Below are 13,812 nucleotides of genomic sequence, written 5' to 3' on the forward strand. Positions count from 1 at the left end.
TTATCACATTGTTGTTTGTGGGAGCCTGCTGTGCACAAATTGGCTGTCACATTTCCTACATTACAGCAGTGACTACACTTAAAAAAAAATGCTTAATTGGCTGTAAAGCGCTTTGAGACATCTGATGGCCATGAAAGGCGCTGGCAGCGCCTTTCTTAAATTAACTAATATAGCCTTAATTATACTAAATTAACTAATGCAGCTTAAATTGCACTAGAAAGACAGACCTGCATTTATATAGCGCCTTTCACGACCACCGGACGTCCCCAAGCACTTTACAGCCAATGAAGTACTTTTTTGAAGTGTAGTCACTGTTGTAATATACACGGCAGCCAATTTGTGCACAGCAAGCTCCCACAAACAACAATGTGATAATGACTAGATCAACTGTTTTAGTGATGTTGGTTAGGGATAAATATTGGCCAGGACATCGGAGAGAACTCCCCTGCTCTTCTTTAAAATAGTGCCATGGGATCTTTTATGTCCACCTGAGGGCGAAGACGGGTTGTCGGTTTAACATATCATCCAAAAAGACGGCACCTCCGACAATGCAGTATTCTCTCAGTACTGCACTGGCGTGTCTGTCTCGATTTTTGTGCTCCAGTCCCTGGAGTAGGTCTTGAACCCTCAACCTTCTGACTCCGAGGTGAGGGTGCCACCCACTGAGCCATGGCTGACACAATCAACATAACAAAAACAGATTACTAAATTAACAAATACAATTTAAAAATTGTAATGTTTACATTTCATTGTTTTTACATTTTGCACATTATATTTTATGACTAATATATACTCTACTGTATATTTCTGTTTATCTTTATTTATTTGTTTGTTTGTTTGTTTTATTTATTTGCGTGTATTTTTTTCCCGTCTTTCAAATGAGATGTTAAACCAAGACCTCATCTGCTCACAGGGGGCATAAAAGACCCCGTGGCACTATTTTGAAGAAGAGCAGGGGATTTATCCCTGGTGTCCTGGGCCAATATTTATACCCTCAGTCAACATCACTAAAAACAGATTGTCTGGCCATTATCATATTGCTGTTTTTGGGAGCTTGCTGTGCGCAAATTGACTGCTGCATTTCCTACATTACCACAGTGACTACACTCCAAAAAGTATTTAATTGGCTGTAAAGGGCTTTAGGATGTTGCGTTGGATGTGGAAAGTGCTATAGAAATGCAAGTCTTTCTTTAAAATGTTCTTGCGTAATTTTACCATCTGTTTTATTGCAGGGGAGTGTGGTATTTTTACTGGGGGGAGTTGCATTCCTCAGATTCTTATAAAAATCACAAACCACTGAGTTTGATTATTTCATATTACATTACATAGAATTTACAGCATAGAAACGTCCCCAACTGGTCCACACCAGTGTTTATGCTCCACACGAGCCTCCAACCATGTCCGCGTAGCCTTCTATGCCTTTCTCCCTCCTGTGTTGATCTAGTTTTCCCCTTCAATATATTTACTCCCCACCCCTTTTTTTTTTAAGGTCCTGCTGTCCGTATCTTAACTTGCACCAATTCCTGGTCTGGCATCACCTCCATTGTAAAGTTCTCAACCTTGTTTTCAAATCCCTCCATGGCCTAGCCCCCCCCCTCCCCATCCCCATATCACGGTAACTAACAACCCTTCGAGATCTCTGCGCTCCTCCAATTCTAGGCTCTTGTGCATCCCTGATTTTAATTGCCCACCTAAGGAAGTTGGGCATGCACATGAGGCAAAAATTGATGGAATACAAAGTTCTTGGAGGGTTGTGGGGCTGGAGGAGTTTACAGTATTAGGATAATGCAAGGCCATAAAGAAAGAAAGAACTTACATTTATATAGCGTCTTTCATGACCTCAGGATGTATCAAAGCGTTTTACAGCCAGTGAAGTACCTTTTGAAGTATAGTCACTATTGTAATGTGGGAAACGCAGCAGCCAATTTGCGCACATCAAGCTCCCACAAACAGCAATGTGATAATGACCAGACAATCTCTTTTTTTTTTGTGATTTTGGATGGGGGATCAATATCGGGTCCAGGACACCAGGGAAAACTCCCCTTGCTCTTCTTCGAAATAGTGGCCCTGGGATCTGTTTATATTCCACCTGAGCAGGAATCCTCTCGCTCCCGTACACCAATCCCTTTAAGGGCTGAGTGCGAGATTTGCTCACGCACTGGGTGAGTCACCCCTCTGCTCCGGAGGGCACATACTGAAATCAGCACACTCGAGCCAGCTATTCGACCGTGGAAGTCATCGCCTGGCCTCCACTTTCCAGTAAGGTGGGTCATTGGAATGCATTGAAAGAGAGGGATTTGAACACCATGATGAGAATTTTAAATTTGAGGCATTGATGGATCAGGAGTCAATGTTGAGAGTAAGTTTTTCTAGATGTTGGGGGAATTGGCTATTGATTGAACACTGAGAGATTCTGAAGCTGATACTGCAACCTTAGGTTCTGAAACCTATGGTTTTATCACTACACAGATCTTTTGTTGCTCGGCTGTGCATAATTTTGTCACACCAAGGCAATTATAATGGGTACAATTATTTTTAAAAGTTCCTCTCCTCTTCCCCGCCCCCTCCTTTTAAAAATAGATACATTTTTGGCTCGGCGATTTTTGTGTCCTTCAAGGTGAAGGACATTACTGATGGAGAATGCAAGCCGATTCCTATTTCAGTATCAGCATCGAGCTGTCTTGTATCAAGTACAGCAAAAGTTAGATGAGTGCCAACCCCCTCCCTCTTCAGCCCCAAATTCAGAAGAACACCCTTGCTGTCTTCACAACACTTTTCCATTTGCCACATTGGCCTGTTTGAGAATTGCCGATTTAGTACCAAATTAAGGGCAGTTTTGTCAGAGCTTAATTGAAATTATTTTACTGTTTCTCCCCCTCCCCCTCAATGACATCTTCAATGACAGTGTGTTTGTCAGAGCAGGAAGAAACTACTAAAAATGAATTTTCTCAGTTTGATGTTGAATAGTGATGACTGCAGCCAATTAGCTGCAGCACTTTTTTCAAGAAGGCTCACCACCACCATCTCCAGGGCAATTAGGAATGGGAAATAAATGCCGGCTTTGCCAGCGATGCCCACATCCCATGCAAGAATTTTTTTTAAACTTATTGTTTTGGAGCTTTTGCCTCTTCTCTGATTTGTTGATGAACTACTGCTTTGTAAGATCACCTAAAGCTGTCTTTGAGGTGAAACTTAATCGCTTCCTTCTCGTGGTGCTCCCTGTTTAGGTGCGGTTACAGACACAACCAAAGCCCTTACCTGGCCAATCTCCCATGTTCAAAGGGACCTTTGACTGCTTCCGCAAGACGCTGGTTGGAGAGGTAACACGCGCACTGCTTGTTTTTAAAAAAAAAGAGAATTTCACAACTAAAAACTGAAAGTGCTGGCAATACTCAGCAGCACTTGCGGAGAGAGAAACAGTGTTAATGTTTCAGGTCGATGACCTTTTGTCAGAACTGGCAAAAGTTAGAGATGTAACAGGTTTTAAACAAGTACTGAGGCAGGGAAAGCGAGGGAGGAAACATAGAAACATAGAAACATAGAAAATAGGTGCAGGAGTAGGCCATTCGGCCCTTCTAGCCTGCACCGCCATTCAATGAGTTCATGGCTGAACATTCAACTTCAGTACCCCATTCCTGCTTTCGCGCCATAGCCGTTGATCCCCCTAGTAGTAAGGACCTCATCTAACTCCTTTTTGAATATATTTAGTGAATTGGCCACAACAACTTTCTGTGGTAGAGAATTCCACAGGTTCACCACTCTCTGGGTGAAGAAGTTCCTCCGCATCTCGGTCCTAAATGGCTTACCCCTTATCCTTAGACTGTGACCTCTGGTTCTGGACTTCCCCAACATTGGGAACATTCTTCCTGCATCTAACCTGTCTAACCCCGTCAGAATTTTAAATGTTTCTATGAGGTCCCCTCTCATTCTTCTGAACTCCAGTGAATACAAGCCCAGTTGATCCAGTCTTTCTTGATAGGTCAGTCCCGCCATCCCGGGAATCAGTCTGGTGAACCTTCGCTGCACTCCCTCAATAGCAAGAATGTCCTTCCTCAGGTTAGGAGACCAAAACTGTACACAATACTCCAGGTGTGGCCTCACCAATGCCCCGTACAACTGTAGCAACACCTCCCTGCCCCTGTACTCAAATCCCCTTGCTATGAAGGCCAACATGCCATTTGCTTTCTTAACCGCCTGCTGCACCTGCATGCCAACCTTCAATGACTGATGTACCATGACACCCAGGTCTCTTTGCACCTCCCCTTTTCCTAATCTGTCACCATTCAGATAATAGTCTGTCTCTCTGTTTTTACCACCAAAGTGGATAACCTCACATTTATCCACATTATACTTCATCTGCCATGCATTTGCCCACTCACCTAACCTATCCAAGTCGCTCTGCAGCCTCACAGCATCCTCCTCGCAGCTCACACTGCCACCCAACTTAGTGTCATCCGCAAATTTGGAGATACTACATTTAATCCCCTCATCTAAATCATTAATGTACAGTGTAAACAGCTGGGGCCCCAGCACAGAACCTTGCGGTACCCCACTAGTCACTGCCTGCCATTCTGAAAAGTACCCATTTACTCCTACTCTTTGCTTCCTGTCTGACAACCAGTTCTCAATCCATGTCAGTACACTACCCCCAATCCCATGTGCTCTAACTTTGCACATCAATCTCTTGTGTGGGACCTTGTCGAACGCCTTCTGAAAGTCCAAATATACCACATCAACTGGTTCTCCCTTATCCACTCTACTGGAAACATCCTCAAAAAATTCCAGAAGATTTGTCAAGCATGATTTCCCTTTCACAAATCCATGCTGACTTGGACCTATCATGTCACCTCTTTCCAAATGCACTGCTATGACATCCTTAATAATTGATTCCATCATTTTACCCACTACCGATGTCAGGCTGACCGGTCTATAATTCCCTGTTTTCTCTCTCCCTCCTTTTTTAAAAAGTGGGGTTACATTGGCTACCCTCCACTCCATAGGAACTGATCTAGAGTCAATGGAATGTTGGAAAATGACTGTCAACGCATCCACTATTTCCAAGGCCACCTCCTTAAGTACTCGGGGATGCAGTCCATCAGGCCCTGGGGATTTATCGGCCTTCAATCCCATCAATTTCCCCAACACAATTTCCCGGCTAATAAGGATTTCCCTCAGTTCCTCCTCCTTACTAGACCCCCCGACCCCTTTTATAACCGGAAGGTTGTTCGTGCCCTCCTTCGTGAATACCGAACCAAAGTACTTGTTCAATTGGTCCGCCATTTCTTTGTTCCCCGTTATGACTTCCCCTGATTCTGACTGCAGGGGACCTACGCTTGTCTTTACTAACCTTTTTCTCTTTACATATCTATAGAAACTTTTGCAATCCGTCTTAATGTTCCCTGCAAGCTTCTTCTCATACTCCATTTTCCCTGCCCTAATCAAACCCTTTGTCCTCCTCTGCTGAGTTCTAAATTTCTCCCAGTCCCCAGGTTCGCTGCTATTTCTGGCCAATTTGTATGCCACTTCCTTGGCTTTAATACTATCCCTGATTTCCCTTGATAGCCACGGTTGAGCCACTTTCCCTTTTTTATTTTTATGCCAGACAGGAATGTACAATTGTTGTAGTTCATCCATGCGGTCTCTAAATGTCTGCCATTGCCCATCCACAGTCAACCCCTTAAGTATCATTCGCCAATCCATCCCAGCCAATTCACGCCTCATACCTTCAAAGTTAGCCTTCTTTAAGTTCTGGACCATGGTCTCTGAATTAACTGTTTCATTCTCCATCCCAATGCAGAATTCCACCATATTATGGTCACTCTTCCCCAAGGGGCCTCGCACAATGAGATTGCTAATTAATCCTCTCTCATTACATAACGCCCAGTCTAAGATGGCCTCCCCCCTAGTTGGTTCCTCGACATATTGGTCTAAAAAACCATCCCTTATGCACTCCAGGAAATCCTCCTCCACCGTATTGCTTCCAGTTTGGTTAGCCCAATCTATGTGCATATTAAAGTCACCCATTATAACTGCTGCACCTTTATTGCACGCACCCCTAATTTCATGTTTGATGCCCTCCCCAACATCACTACTACTGTTTGGAGGTCTGTACACAACTCCCACTAACGTTTTTTGCCCTTTGGTGTTCTGCAGCTCTACCCATATAGATTCCACATCATCCAAGCTAATGTCCTTCCTAACTATTGCCTTAATCTCCTCCTTAACCAGCAATGCTACCCCACCTCCTTTTCCTTTTATTCTATCCTTCCTGAATGTTGAATACCCCTGAATATTGAGTTCCCAGCCCTGATCATCCTGGAGCCACGTCTCCGTAATCCCAATCACATCATATTTGTTAACATCTATTTGCACAGTTAATTCATCCACCTTATTGCGGATACTCCTTGCATTAAGACACAAAGCCTTTAGGCTTGTTTTTTTAACACCCTCTGTCCTTTTAGAACAAAGGGAAGGCCTGTGATGGGGTGGAAGGCGGGAAAGATTAAATGACAAAAGGTGCAAGGCAAAAGAGGGACAAGAAACAAAAGATAGGTCTAGAGAAGTTGTAAATTGGGCAATAGTGGAATCATTACTGTGAAGTCCTGACCCTGCAGTACAGACTGACATGAGGCACATGCTGAAGTCAAGGTCACTCTGGACCTGCACCTTTATTTCACAGCTCTCGAGTGCCACACTTGCCTGAGACCTGCCTTTATATACCTGTGTGGAACAGGTATGCAGTGTTTCCTGCAAGTGCACCCCTGGTGGTAAAGTACATTTGTGGTTACAGGTCATATCTAGTTACAGTCATGTATAGCATGGTAAGATAGTTATATACAGTAGTGTGAGATACATGACAATTACTAGCACCTGCTGTCTGAAAAATTGGAGCACTGGTCATAATCTTAAATTGTTTGAACTCTATGTTGAGTCGGGAAGGCTAATTGAAAGATGAGGTGCTGTTACTCGAGCTTTCCTTGAGCTTTATTAGAAGAGTGCAGGAGGCCGAGGTCAGAGCGGGACAGAGAATTAAAGGGACAAGTGACTGGAAGCTCAGGGTCATGCTGACAGATTGAATGGAGGTATTCATAATGCTCACCCAATCTGCATTTGGTTCCACACAATTTCACAAAAGTTGTTTTAGTTAGTGGATGTGTCTTTTTGTAGCCCTTTACTTAAAATAAGGCATCTTTAATACCTTCTAAATGACACAACAAATGATGCAACTGGAAATAAAAATACTGCAGCTGATGGAAATCTCTGAAAGAAAACCAGAAAATGCTGGAAGCGCTCAGCAGGTCAGGCAGTATCTATAAAGAATGGAAAAATGGTGACATTTCAGACACATCCCTTCATCAAAACTGGAGGATATCACAGATGAATAGAGCGAGGGTGGGAGAGAACATATGCATAAGAAATGGGAAAGAATGAGCTGTAAAGTGAAGTTAGGGAATAGGAGATGGTTAAATGACAGAAGTGATGACAGCACAAAACAAAAGGAGGCATGATGAGAGAAGTAGAAGGCACATACGAGACTGAGTGAGTGTGTGGGTAGTTAAAACAGCTTAGTTAAGTTGGAGAGGAAGGAACGTGAAAACCAGACTGCAGTGGTTCAGGAGTCTGGTGGAAGAAGGTGGCCGGACAACATAGAGCAGCTGCAATTTGTTGAGCTACAGAATGCTATAAATTGGGCCCACGTCAACAATCCGAGCTATGCTGCAACCATCAGCTGGTGCTCAGAGTCCAGGCCGCGGAACAAACCCAGAACGGACTATTCTCTCACCACATCTCGTGTGCACATTGGCAGAGATAGGGGGGCGGGGGGGACAGGCCTGAAGTCCATACTTTTGACAAGAGGAAGACTTGCGCCTCTTTGGAGACTACGGCTAACATTGCGTATCTTGTCATCTGTGTTCTGAATAGTGATTTTTTAATAAGTGTCAGCGGGCAGGGCTGCATTCATTGTCTATTCCTCAGTCAGTTCAGAGGGATGTTGGGCTTCCTTCCTCGAAGGACATTAGTGAACCACTTGGGTTGTTTTCCATAATTTGCCATGGTGGTTTTTGAACCCTGTGAACTTTGGGTCACTCATCCAGTCCCAGTATGTGGTTGACTTAGTTCCCTCGGGCAACTTGGGATGGGCAGTAACTGCGGCCTTGCTAATGTCACCTACATCACAAAAGCAATAATAAAAAAAACACTAACCTTCTGTACCCCATTAAGATGATTGCTGATCAGTGCCATGGCTTCTCTGGTGTGTTATTTGCCAGGTTTCCCAGTGTTGTCCCTCGGAGGGTTTTTGGATTAAGGATGGAAGCATTAAATGGACGCAGAACGCAGATCTGATTCCTACCTTTCAGCTTAGTTCTCAATTTGAGCTTTAAAGAGCTGGGAGAAGTCGAGCTGAGGCTTAGGCGGGGTCGGAATTAGACATGTCCTGTCCAGGTGGTACCTTGTGCCTCCTAGTCAGTGACCAGCATTTGTAGAAATCTGCCCTCTTGGCTACAGAGCCACAAATCCATGTCCGATCGAGGAAGAAAAATGAGGGCTTGATTTAATGGGGAAAATTCTTTTTTTTAAGTTTTTAAAATGGCAACATTTGACCGCAAGAATTAGAAATCTAATTCGCAAGCAATTTCAGATTTTAAAGGGTGGGAGGGGGAAAAAAGGGAGACTCGTAAAATTGAAGTGACTGTCACCACTTTTGAGCTGTGATCTTTTGTAACTCTCTGGCCCTAGTGTGTTCTAGTGTAAATATTCTGCAGTGGTTGCTGCCTTGCATGAGATGATGCAAAAGTAAACAAACTGGAATGTAGGTGAGAGGTTAAACATTGTTCAGCCAGAATGGCATGTTTGTGCTGAATCCATGGATTTCAGGAATTAACTGTGGAGACAGCATTTATCAAGGAGTGTAATTGGAGAGAGAGGTTTATTTTGCGCAATATGATTGTTGAACAATGAAAATAGAAAATAACCAGTAAGAGAAATACAGATCATTGACCAATGAGAAAAGAAAAATAATGATCTTGATGGTCATTGGAATGTAAAAACACAGGAGTAGGCTATTCAGCCCTTCAATGAGATCATGACTGATCTTTACCTCAACTCCATTTTACCCGCCTTTCACAGCAGAGTATGTCAAGAATGATTTTGCACTGTTAAAATGACATAAGAATGAAGAATGAAGAACCCAGCATTGAACCAAATAGACTAAAATAGCTTCATCTGGATGCAACTCCATTGACACTACAGTTGTATACTCACATTAGATACAACAAGCAACAACTTGCATGTGGATTCCACCCACTAAGAGGCACAACGGATATGATTGTCACTGTGTAACAAATTGAAGAAAAATGTAGGGAGCGGCATCAACCTCTGTATGTGGCATTTTTTGACCTCACAAAGGCCCTTCAACTGTCAACTTAGAGGGATTATCGAGTATCCTTCTCAAATTCAGCTGTCCCAAAAATTTGTCACCATCCTCCGCCTGCTTCGTGACGACATTCAAGCCGTGATCCTTACCAACGGATCCACCGCAAACCCAATACAAGTGCAGACCGGGGTCAAGCAGGCTGTGTCGTCACACCCATGCTCTTCTCAATCTTTCTCGCTGGAATACTTCATCTCACCTTTAACAAGCTCCCCGCTGGAGTGGAGAGAACCTACAGGTCGAACGGGAAATTGTTCAACCTCCATCGCCTCCAGTCCCGAACCAAGGTTGTTCCAACCTCTGTCGCTGAATTACAGTATCCAGACGACGCCTGCGTTTGTGCACACTGGGAGGCCGAACTCCAAACCATCATTGACACCTTCACTGAAGCGTACAAGAGACGGCCTCTGCATCATTGTCTCTGGTGTCCTCCCAAGGATCCATCCTTTGCCCCCTCCTATTTCTCATCTACATGTTGCACCTTGGCGACATCATCCAAAAATACAGCCTCAGTTTCCACATGTCTGCGGATGACACCCAGCTCTACCTCACTACCACTTCTCTCGACCCCTCCATGGTCTCTAAATTGTCAGACTGCTTGTCTGTCATCCAGTTCTGGATGAGCAGAAATTTTCTCCAATTGAATATTGGGAAGACCGAAGCCATTGATTTTGATCCCTGCCACAAACTCTCTTCCCTAGCCACTGACTCCATCCCCCTCCCCACCTCCTGTCTGAGGCTGAACCAGACTGTTAGCAATCTTGGTGTCATATTTGACCCTGAAATGAGCTTTCGACCACATATCCGCAGCATAACGAAAGCCACCAATTTCCACCTCGGTACATTGCCCGTCTCCGCCCTTGCCTCGGCTCATCTGTTGCTGATGCCCTCATCCATATCTTTGTCACCTGTATAGTTGGCTATTCCAACGCATTCCTGGCTGGCCTCCCACATACCCTGCGTAAACTAGAGATGATCCAAAATTTGGCTGCTGTCGAAATCTCGACCTCCGAAAAGAATGACTCTGACACTTACAGCTCCGGCAGAAGTTTCTTTAATTCACTTGCTATCAAGGGGCAGGTCACACTCAGTCAAGGGCTAAGTGAACACCTCCGCAATGGTACAGTTTCACAAGATATTTATGCAGTAAAACCTAAGTTATGGCCTCTCCCTGTGTATTGCTCTGTCTCACAGTCAGTGAATACAGATAAAGAGTTAATTACTATATCCTGGTCCTGACATGGTTTACAGATATTTCCTTTTGTCAGGGTTATCAGTTGGCCAGCCGGCCATTACTCCATGAGTCATAGGGAATGGGCTATCACCTGTCTTGTATTGTGTCAGGATTGTTCAATTTCCTGGTCAGTTTATCGTTTCCATCAAAAGGATGAGGTCTCTACAAGAGATAGTGGCTGGTGGTTTGAGTACATAGAAAAGGGTGGGGTGACATGGAACTCTTGTCGTGTAGACAATAGGAGAGCACCATGGGGGGTACTTGTCTCAGCATGACTTGTCTCCTAGCTGTCTGATGGCCATCAGCCATCTCAAACCAGGTTTAGCTGTTTATGCAAGCTGACTGCTAAAATGCAGAAAGTTCTGGAAAGACCAGGACTCCATTTTGATATATATATATATATATTGCAAAGGGCACACAAATACCGTATGGTATCAGCTTAGATAAAAATACATTTCCACACTGCTCATGTCCTAACTCGCACCAAGTCCCGCCCACCCATCATCCCTGTGCTCGCTGACCTATATTGGCTTCTGGTTAAGCAATGCCTCGATTTCAAAATTCTCGCCCTTATTTTCAAATCCCTCTATGGCCCCACTCCTCCCTATCTCTATCATCTCCTCCAGCCCCACAACCCCCCCCCCCCCCCCGAGATGTCTGCGCTCCTCTAATCCTGCCCTTGAGCATCCCTGATCCCTGATTGGTGGCCATGCCTTCCGTTGCCTGGGCCCCAAGCTCTGGTACTCCCTATCTAAACCCCTGTACCTCCCTTCCTCCTTGAAGGCGCTCCTTAAAACATACCTCTTGACTGAGCTTTTGGTCATCTGCGCTAATTTCTACTTACGCGGCTCGGAGTCAAATTTTTATCTCCTAATACTCCTGTGAAGCGCTTTGGGACGTTTCACTATGTTTAAGGCACTATATAAATACAAGTTGTTGTTACATTAAACATCCATAAAACAAAGGTTCTCTCCAACCTGCCCCCACCGCACAGTTCTTCCCCCTGATTATCAAGATCCATGACGAGACCTTGGACAGCGTGGACCACTTTCCATACCTTGGGAGCATTCTATCAGCAACGGCAGACATCGATGTTGAAATCCAACATCGCCTTCAGTGTGCCAGTGCAGCCTTCAGTCGGCTGAGGAAGAGTGTGTTTGAAGACCAAGATCTCAAACTTGGCACCAAACTCATGGTCTACAGAGCAGCAATTATACCTGCCCTCCTATTTGCTTCAGAGGCATGGCCAATGTACAATCTGCACCTCAAAGCACTGAAGAAGTACCACCGATGCTGCCTCTGCAAAATCCTGCAAATTCACCGGCAGGATAGGTGCACCAACGTCGGAGTTCTCGCTCAGGCCAACAATCCCAGCAGCGAGGCATTGATCACGCGCAATCATCTCCAATGGATGGGCCACATTGTCCGCATGCTTGATACAAGACTCCTGAAACAAGCACTCCGAGCTCCGTCATGGCAAGCAAGTCCCAGGAGGGCAGAGAAAACTCATCAAGGACTCCCTCAAAGCCTCCTTGAAAAATTGTAACATCTTCACCAACTCTTGGGAATCCCTGGCCTAAGGCCGCTCAAAGTGGAGGAGAAGCATTTGAGAAGGCACCGAACACTGAGTTTCTTTGTCGGGAGCACGCGGAAGCCAAGTACCAACAACGGAAGGAGCGTATGACAAACCAAGCACCCCACCCACCCGTCCCTTCAACCACCACCTGTCCCACCTGTGACAGATCCTACAGGGTCTGTAGATCCCACATAGGACTCATTAGTCACCTTCAAACTCATACCAGTGTGGAAGCAAGTCATCCTCGACTCCGGGGGACTGCCTAAGAAGGAAGACGTGTATATAGCGTTACTCATGTAGATAAATGTTTCGGGACACGTTGCAAGGGGAAGAACTGAGCACCAAGAGAAGGAACTGGGGGCCAAGAGGAGGTGAAATAAGACCAAATGCAGAGTTAGGGTGATAAATTTTTAGTAGACTTTTTTTTAAAGTTAGGGAAGAGAAATGACGAGGCAAAGTAATTGTGGAAGAGAATTCCAGAACGCAAGTACTGAATGATCAGACACCAACGGTAGAGTGGAGAAGCAGAGAATGAGCAGCAATCAAATCAAGTGTGACAGTCACGGGACTGGAGAAGATTTCCTGGATCAGTTAGCACAAGGGTGTGGAGGGATTTGAAGATGGCGGTCTTGAAACAGATTTGCTTGGATACAAAGGACCAGTGCAGCTTGGTGAGATTCAGGATGTTTGGTGCATGGTTTTATAAACGGTGAAGGTAGGAATGCCGTCAATGGTATTTGCCAAATCAATCAGGAGGTAAAGACATGACCAATGATTTCAGCATTGTTGCGGGTGAGGCAGTTGATTCTGGATTTGTTGCACTTGCGTGCTGTGCATTGCTATTCGTATACCTGAAGTGTATCCCACTTTGCATTACAGTAATGAATTGTCGTAATATACAGGTGCAAAGTCCCGAAGTCGGAAGTCTGAAAACCGAAATTGTCCAAAAACCGGCTATTTTGCGCATAGCTGATGGAGTCGTCCGGAATTATTGTCTGAAAACAGGACATTTTTGAGGCAAAACCTGAAATCCGGCACTGATTTGGTCGAGGTTTCGGATTTCAGACTATTGATTTTCTTGTCTGAAATCCGGAAAAACCCCAAAACCGGCACAGATTCGGTCCCAAGGATTCCGGATTTCGGACATTGTACCTGAACAGGAATTCCTATTTAGGAAAACTGAGAAATCAGGAGGGAAAGGAGAGGGGTAAGAGTTTGGAAGAGTGGCGTTGACAATAAAATTGATTTCAAGACTAGCATGTGAAACTTTCCTACCTTGTCCACTTGAACTGGGGGAAAGTGAGCTGACCTTCGAACCTGGGCTGTTCCTGAAGAGCGCATTTCAAACTTTGTAACACTAGGTTGAAGCACTGGTCGTTGCAGATTTGTCACTGGTGATGGCAGCATGGAACCAGTTTGTAGTGACGGATACGAGTCTTCTACAACATTGACGTGTACTCGCTTAAGTGTGATTTTTCTCCCCTTGATTTTATAATATTTGTATGAATATTCTAAATAGAGTTAGTTGACGAATATATTTTTATATATAAGGAACTTTAGAAGCTCAAT

The 13,812-nt window shown here is 44.6% G+C and overlaps 1 protein-coding gene across 2 annotated transcripts in view; it reads left to right on the forward strand.

Annotated features, from left to right (window-relative positions):
- Window positions 1-13,812, forward strand: part of slc25a20 (solute carrier family 25 member 20) — a 443,188-nt gene that overhangs the window by 1,456 nt on the left and 427,920 nt on the right. For both annotated transcript variants that reach the window (XM_070895604.1, XM_070895603.1), the window contains exon 2: window positions 3,228-3,320. In XM_070895604.1, coding sequence (XP_070751705.1) covers window positions 3,228-3,320 — 93 coding nt within the window. The remainder of the gene's footprint in view (window positions 1-3,227; window positions 3,321-13,812) is intronic.

Source organism: Pristiophorus japonicus, chromosome 12 (assembly GCF_044704955.1).
Source record: "Pristiophorus japonicus isolate sPriJap1 chromosome 12, sPriJap1.hap1, whole genome shotgun sequence".
Lineage (NCBI taxonomy): Eukaryota > Metazoa > Chordata > Chondrichthyes > Pristiophoridae > Pristiophorus > Pristiophorus japonicus.